The sequence below is a fragment of the Rhinolophus sinicus genome, linkage group LG05 (genome assembly GCF_036562045.2).
Source record: "Rhinolophus sinicus isolate RSC01 linkage group LG05, ASM3656204v1, whole genome shotgun sequence".
Taxonomy (NCBI): domain Eukaryota; kingdom Metazoa; phylum Chordata; class Mammalia; order Chiroptera; family Rhinolophidae; genus Rhinolophus; species Rhinolophus sinicus.
The window spans coordinates 8,595,113-8,603,089 of NC_133755.1; the positions used below are offsets into that span (position 1 = coordinate 8,595,113).

At 48.5% G+C, this 7,977-nt stretch overlaps 1 protein-coding gene across 3 annotated transcripts; it reads left to right on the top strand.

Moving 5' to 3' along the window:
- Positions 1-2,026: 2,026 nt before the first annotated feature.
- LRATD1 (LRAT domain containing 1) lies at positions 2,027-6,427 on the top strand. 3 transcript variants are annotated; one of them, XM_019751834.2, is made up of 2 exons: positions 2,027-2,367; positions 3,241-6,427. In XM_019751834.2, the coding sequence occupies exon 2, from the start codon at positions 3,275-3,277 to the stop codon at positions 4,151-4,153; it is 879 nt and encodes a 292-aa protein (XP_019607393.1). In that variant the 5' UTR covers positions 2,027-2,367; positions 3,241-3,274; the 3' UTR covers positions 4,154-6,427. The 3 variants fall into 3 exon arrangements, with proteins under 3 accessions (XP_019607393.1, XP_019607313.1, XP_074187809.1); XM_019751754.2 differs by having other exon boundaries at positions 2,065-2,297; XM_074331708.1 differs by lacking the exon at positions 2,027-2,367 and adding an exon at positions 2,437-2,583.
- The last annotated feature ends 1,550 nt before the right edge of the window (positions 6,428-7,977 follow it).

The window sequence follows — 7,977 nt, forward strand, 5'->3', positions numbered from 1 at the left end:
GACAGCAGGCAGGATGAGGTGAGAAATAACAAAGAAAAACAATTAGTGAACAATAAAATAAAAGTTAGGTTTTCTAAAATCTCCACCCTCTGAGTTGATCGGCCTATTTCCTACTGTATTATCTTAGTAATTGTCCAAAGGCCAGAAAGAGTAGATGTATTTTCTTCGGTTTACTTTTAGCTCCTCTTTCCATGTCTCAGAGCTAATGTGTTCTCTGCCTTATATTTCAAGCGGATATTTATTGTCCTTTGTGATAAGTCAAGCGGTAGGTCTTTTATTCTGGTAGGAGGATGGGATAGAAAGGAGATTCAAAGAGTTGTAAGTTGCTATTTTAAACTTTGGCACTCTATTTTGAAGCGCTGACAATATTTTATGTTAATTATCCTTTAGAATGTTGAGAAACAGCCTGCTTCCTCTGTTGCCTGGAGCAGTATGAAATAGAACAGGTAGGACAGAACACAGCATCCCAAGCAAATACACTGTATATGTTTGTGCACCAGATTTGATCTTGAGATGGACAGAGAGTTCCTCTGATACAGCAGGAATGGGTTCTTCAGATACTCTCTCCCACGGATTACTGAAGTCTGGTTTACAACCAGACAAGTAACTCACTCCTCCATCTCTGAAGCCATTTTTATTTTTCCAATTCTCTTGATTTCAGGGCCCAAATGAGTTGTTTCTTATTTAAAGCAAGTATAAAAAAGGTCATCACAACCGTTCCAAGGATGGCAACTTGTATTCTCAGAAGTGAATCCCCTCCAGAGATATGATGATTAAACCATCTCCTTAAACCTCTTAGCATAATGCCTAGCCACTTGGAAGTCGTCAGCACATGTTGACTGTTTTCACTTTTATTATTGCTGATGGAGCCGGTTGCACACACACACACACACACACACACACACACACACACACACCCCAACCTCTCACACTGTGAAATAGGCCCAGGATTCAAAGTTGTGTAGAGCACAAGCCAATCCTCAAGGCATTCACTTTGTAAAGAGGAAGAAAGTCAACACAGGTTCGTAACAAAATGCGGTAAGAGCTCTAAGAGTTTGTACCAGCTGCCACGGGGGCACAAAGAGGAAGGTCCCAGCCCTCTCTGGGGAGAGAGCAGGCTTCACAGAAAAGCTGCTGGAGCCCAATCTTGAAAGTAGACCCAGGTGTCTAAGAACTCTTTAAGGTTGAATCTTATAAGTGTTTTTAAACTGTCAATCTAGAACGTCTTAGGTATGAAAGTCATCTTTCGGCCTCCAAGACTCATTCGTTAACTTTCCATCCAGAAATGCAGTCGTGAATTACTACTGCACGTCCTTCGCCCACAAAACCAAACAAAACCAGAGGAAGTGCTGGGGCTTGGGGAGCACTACCATGGCCCACTGTCGGCATTTGAGACACACCCCTTACACAGACGAAGATTGGCGGTTAAAATCACAGGCCCAGTCAGGAAAAGGGCCGGACAAGGCTCAGACTTTTCATTCGCATTTGACACAAGGCTCTAGGAGCGAATCTTCGTAGGCGCAATTTCAAAGGCGACTATGCCGGGCAGGATAAGGTCTGGGGGCCTAGCACCAGGCCAGGGGCCGTCGGGAACCCAGGCTCCAGGGGCCCCAGGACGGCCCCAGGTGCCCGCCTCCGACAATGTCGCTCCGGGCCCCAGGCCCCACGCATTGCCTGCCTGGCTTGCAGTGGTGTTTCTTCTCCACCCCCAGGCTTCATTGCTGTAGTTCGTACTCTCTGAACACAGAACGCGGGCGGGCCGAGCTCTCAGGTACAATTGGCTTGGAGAGGATTTGGGGGGCACGGCTGGAGGCGCGCAGCCGCGCCGCGCCCCTTCCTGGCTCCCTCCGGCACTTGCACCTCAGCATCCCAGCCAGCGAGGTTCGGGGCGCGCAGGGACAGACCGGGAGGGGCGGTGCGCGCTCTGGAGACCCGCCCCTACTTCCCTCCCACTCCGGGGTAGATTGGCAGAGCCTGGGCCCCGCCCCAACCAATGAGCGCGTCCCGGGGCGGGCCCTGGAACCAAAGGCTCCGGCTGCTTAAGAGTCGTCGCCTCCGCTGTAGGAAGCCAGAGCGGAGTCCGGACTGTCCGGGTGGAACGGGCGCCCTAGCCAGCGCCGACAGCAGGCGTACCGGCACTGCGCGGGGCACTGCACCGCACCATTCCGCGCGGGACGGAGTGGAGCCGCAGCCCCACGCGCCGCCCAGGACCCTCTCGCCACCACCGCCTCCACAGCACCCATGGGGACCAGGAGACTTTAAAGGAGTTTGGGGTTTCGGGAGCAGGGAAATCGCCGGTACGGAAAGGCGGCTGGCTGTCTTTGCCTTGGAAACGATTTTTCTTCGATTGTTTGGACCCTGTGTCGGGTAGGAGGGAGAGGGGTGTTTTGCCTGAAAGTGGACCTTCCTACACAATTCACACGCACATCCGCACCCGCACACATACACCGCACTGACTTCCCCCTTCCTTCCCTTGCCTCTTTGTTAGGTTATTTTAGAGCAGCCTCGCCCTGGAGCAGCCGGATTGGCTCTACTGGGGAGAAGGCAGGAGAAGGGGCAGAGTGCACCTGCCTGTGTGACCAGGTGTGCCCGGTGCTTCGGTGTAGGTGCATCGGCGTGCGTGCAAGTGTGGGGCTGGCATTGTGTACGAATGTGGGAGTCTGAGTGTGTCATCGAGAAGGTCTGTAATTGTGTGTGTGTGACATTATCACACCAGTGTACCAGCCTATGTCTGGACTCCAAGTGTGCAAAATTTTGCTGGTGTCAATGCCTGCGAATGTGTCCGATTGTCATTGTGCGAGGCACTGTCGGGCGACCTAGTGCAAAACTGAGAGGTGGGATGGAGAGGGTGGGGACAGAAATGTGCGTGCAGCTTGCTCCAAGCTGTGGAGCCGTAGGCGCCCCTTCTCCCTTCTAGCTGACCCCTCCGTCCTTTTCTGGGAGTCCATCTCCCACGCTGCCACAACCCGCGCTGTCCTCCTCTCTGGGACCCCGCACGCTCTCCAGCCCGCCTGCCTTTTCTCTTGTGGGAGTTGGACCGGGTTCCCGGAAGGGGTCCCAGGCTGTGTGGTGGCGTCCCTTCTCACTCGCTGGACTGGCGCCTTCTGTGCCTCTCCTACCCCTGGGGAGACACCAGTACAGTAGTGTGGGCGGGCGGGCAGGTCCCGGGGCACTACACGACCTGGGGAGGGGCCGCCCGACTCTGATCGAGTGTCTGCCTCTCCTCCTCCGATTCTGCAGACCCCGCTCCTGGCCCGGCCTCGCCGCGTCATTGATGGGCAACCAACTGGACCGCATCACCCACCTCAACTACAGCGAGTTGCCCACAGGCGACCCATCGGGGATCGAGAAGGACGAGCTGCGGGTCGGGGTCGCCTACTTCTTCTCAGATGAGGAAGAGGACCTGGACGAACGCGGCCAGCCGGACAAGTTTGGCGTGAAGGCCCCCCCTGGCTGCACTCCCTGCCCGGAGAGCCCCAGCCGGCACCGCCACCACCTGCTGCACCAGTTGGTCCTTAAGGAAACTCAGTTCTCAGCCTTTCGGGGCCAGGAATGCATCTTTTCCAAAGTAAGCGGCGGCCCTCAGGGCGCCGACCTGAGTGTCTACGCGGTCACCGCGCTGCCTGCGCTCTGCGAGCCAGGCGACCTGCTGGAGCTGCTATGGCTGCAGTCGGAGCCCGAGCCGCCGGCGCCTGCCCCACACTGGGCCGTCTACGTGGGCGGCGGGCAGATCATCCACCTGCACCAGGGCGAGATCCGCCAGGACAGCCTGTACGAGGCGGGCGCGGCCAATGTGGGCCGGGTGGTGAATAGCTGGTACCGCTACCGCCCGCTGGTGGCCGAGCTGGTGGTGCAGAACGCCTGCGGCCACCTGGGCCTCAAAAGCGAGGAGATCTGCTGGACGAACTCGGAGAGCTTCGCTGCCTGGTGCCGGTTTGGCAAGCGGGAGTTCAAGGCGGGCGGGGAGGTGCCTGCCGGCACTCAGCCCCCACAACAGCAGTACTACCTTAAGGTGCACCTGAGTGACAACAAGGTGCACACGGCCAGGTTTCACAGCCTGGAAGACCTCATCCACGAGAAGCGCCGCATCGATGCCAGCGGTCGCCTGCGAATGCTCCAGGAGCTCGCAGATTTGGTGGAAGACAAGGAGTAGCCTCCAGGGGCGGCCTGTCCCTGCTGTCCCCACGCCCCGCTCCCTTCCCCGTCCCAGGGCTTCCCGGCGGGCGATTCAACACCCCACCCCGCCTCGCGTGTCCGCCGGGGGCCAGTACCCAGGCTGCACCCTCGCACCCCTCCCGCAAATGGCAGGAAGTCTCAGGAACTGGCCCTGGGACTAAAAGGACAGCTGTGCGCCCCTAGCTGAAAACGCCCCGTGGTGGTGACGGTGTTGGGAAGCCCAGCTTGCACTTTTCCCTTGAGTTATAAGAGGGGCATGGAGAATGGGCTGAGGGGAGCAAGGACGTGACTGCTCCCCAGAGTCACTGCTCAGCGACTATCACCGCCACCTACTACAAAGGGACCATCACCGCCCCAAATGCGCACACAAAGACCGGTGGGAGGTGAGAATTGATCTCTTCAGGGTACACAGTTCAGCTCCTGTATGGATACAGATTGCAGGATTTCCAAGAAATCGAGCCTGTCCCTTATGCACTTGGGAATCGTTCCACAAAAGAGCGCCCGGGAACTCCGGGTTATCCCTAGACTGCCCGGGACCGGTCCAGCTCTCCAGCCCTAGGTCTCCTGACATTATATCCCAGGCTCTGGGCTAAGCTAGACAGTGTTTGCTTCCTGTTTCCACCGAGGGAAGGGAACGCCACCCCCCACCGGCATTTGCCTGTGAGTCTCCCTCGCTGGCAGAAGGGAAGCTTCCCGGACCAGGGAAGAACGTGGCGCAGCTAATTTGGCGATGAGCGCTGGCCCAGTCCCCAGCGAGGAGAAGGTTCTCCTGATGTCTGGGAACTTGAATTTGTGGAGAAGGGCGCTTGTTGTTCTTAACCCTAGATTGCTCCCTCCTTGGGCTGCATTTCAAAAATAATCATATTTTTAAAGAGTTTGGAGGAGAGGGAGGGGGAAGACATGGCAACATTCCAGAAACCAGCATTGTTAACGACACCATAAGCCAGTATATTTAGTTTGGCTTTTCCTAACATAGAAATCTTAGAAGATGGGGAAGTGGAAATAAAGTTTAAAAAATGAGGGAGCAGTTTCCAACTATGTCAACACAGCCTATCTGTTGATGTTTTTATTGACCATTTTAGCAACATGCTAATAAAATTTCAAATTGAAATTTTTATTTTCATGGCTTTAATCCATGATAGTTTAAATACTGGGGGCCATTAAGAGTGGATTTAGCTAACAGCTTAGCTAACATTGCCTTTTCACTCTATTTTTCTGAAATCCTGTTTGTGAATATTGTAGTTTTTTGGCTTTAAACAGCAGCCCTAGCAATGGTGGAGTTGTTAATCAAAGTGTATGTTGTACTGAATTTCTGTCAGTTAACGGGGTTTACTTCTTTGGTGGAAATTGCTAGCAGGTTCCAGATTTTCTTTTCTCAGTGTTGTAAACCATTACCACTCCACATTTGCATTTCTATTTTTCGTCCTCTCCCCTTGATCTCCTTAAAAAAAAAGAAAAGAAATGATTCTAGAGTTGGTGGCTTTTCTCCTCCTCTTTAGCCAGTCCCACAATTCATTCCTGAACACCAGAGAGGACTTGTAGGATCAGGACAAACGTGTATTTTTCAAAAAATTAAGGCTGTTTGAAACCCCTTCCTTGAGCAAGGATTTACCAACTTCTCTCCCCATGCTGCAGCCCCAGCCTGACTGTTACTTAATTCAGTGTGCGTTAGAGACCTGCAGCATCTATGTCCCTTTCAAGGGGAATTTGTCAAGTAAAGGTGTTCAGCTAATTGTTGCAAGCAATTGCCTATTGACAGCAATGATTGAGTTGGACAGCAAATATTGTGGCCAAAGCCAGTTTCTTGGCATTTCAAAAATAATGCAATAAAAACTAGTCGAGGTTAGCTGAGACTGGAAATGCCTTTTCATGGTAAATGATTCATTTCTGTTTTGTGTTTTGGTTTTCATCCTGGATTCATTTCCTGATCGTGAATCAAAAGGTCAGATCCACGGAATATGAACTAGAATATTTTTCTTAAGCTGATTGAGTGATTTATTTTTCAAAAATGTTCAAATGCATATGCTTTCCTTTCAGCATCTACAATGGCATAACTTTTGTAATAACTAACTTACCTTTGCATGTATGGAGAACTGAAAGTCATTTGTTTCCCTAACTTATTCCTCTTTCAAATAACAGATGGCAGATCATAAACCGAAATTCTTTACTGTATCTACACACTGCACAGTCTTCTGTGTCCTACCACTGTACTTGGCTCTCTGCTGTATTAAACACCGACCTAAGCATTTGATCCAACAGGACTCCTTCTTGACATTTTGTCTTCCACCTGTCACTCAGAGGATGGGACTTCAGCAAAAGAAATGAATCTGTCTGTATCACACCTAATACTAAGATTTATTTCCTCTGATGGCACGTAATCTGATTTTTCTCTTACTGAGAGGGTCACTATAAGAGAGGAATGGCTTATCAGCTTTAAACTTGCCAAAACTGGCAATAAAAACAAGTTTGGCAGCCAAAGTAGCATTCATTACTACATTGGTGTATTAAGGATTGGGTTGATGATAATACTTCTACAGATTCACAACAGTAAAACACTAGTTGCAAAGGGAACTTGAAAGGTTTATAAGGTTTATCATACTGCTGTTGGAATAATCATTGATTATTTGACAGTCAATGTTAATAATCGTAGGTGGTGGAATGATTCTAATCATAGTGCATCATGGGGAGGATATTATCAAAATATTAGCTAATAGCTTTATCCTGAAAAACATGTATATTTTTAGGGCATTATTAATGATGTAAGTGAAATCCAGAAGGTGGAAATCCCCTTTAAAGGTGGCATGGGATAGGCACACTTGATTTTTTATTATGAGTGAATATAACACCTCTGGATTTTATCAGACTCATAGAAATTAAGCCAAAGCCTTCTAACGTTTAATAGAAGTCGGGGATTTCATTTTGGTTTTAGTTTTCCTCAAGAGAATACAGCTTCATAGTAACTTCTATGATATACTGAGTGTTAAGCTGCAGCTTGGTCTGTCAGCTCTCCAGTATAGAGTTGTCTTTATACATCCATTCTTTCCCACTTTCACAGGGTGATTCTGAAAAGCAAACTACTTAAAAAAAGAAAAAAAGATGACATATTTTTACTCCAAGGAATACTTTGCTACACATTTTGTTATTTTAAAAAAAGGAGCTGGGGAGAAGAAGGGAGACTGGGCATACTTTAAACAATCCAGCTCTGAAATACTGTTATTCTCAAAGTGTATTCCTTTGTTTAAAAGAAAAAAAATATCCTATAAATCCTATAGAAATTACATGTAGTGAATTTATTTTGAAATAAAATTAAGTCTATCAATAAGCCAAATATATATATATATATATATATATATATATATATATATATATATATATAGTTCCTCAATATTTAAAAATGTAAATGCCCATCATGAGTGTTTTTTATTAAAAGAGTAATATATATTCACCTAGAAAACATTTGTGCCAGATTAGAACATCAAATGCAGAAGCAGCGGTAAGTTCAATGTTGTTACGTGATTTTACTAGATTTTAAAAATTTTGATGTTTGTCTTCCTCTTTGTGTCATGTTTCTACAAGGAACACTTTTGTTTCAATAATGATTTATTTTTCAGAAGGCATGTTATAGGTGTTTACAAAATAATGAATTACGTAAATAATTAGTATATCCTAACAGTCTTCAAACATTACCTTGTTAATTGTGTTTTGTGTGTACTTTCAGAATCCCTAAGAGTGCAATGTGTTAGTCATCTTATAAATGGAACAGAGTCAAATTTCAGTGAAATTAATACTAATTGCACAAAC

Bases quoted from the DNA above. Each gene is read 5' to 3' on its own strand.
- LRATD1 (XM_019751834.2), top strand. From the start codon at position 3,275: ATGGGCAACCAACTGGACCGCATCACCCACCTCAACTACAGCGAGTTG.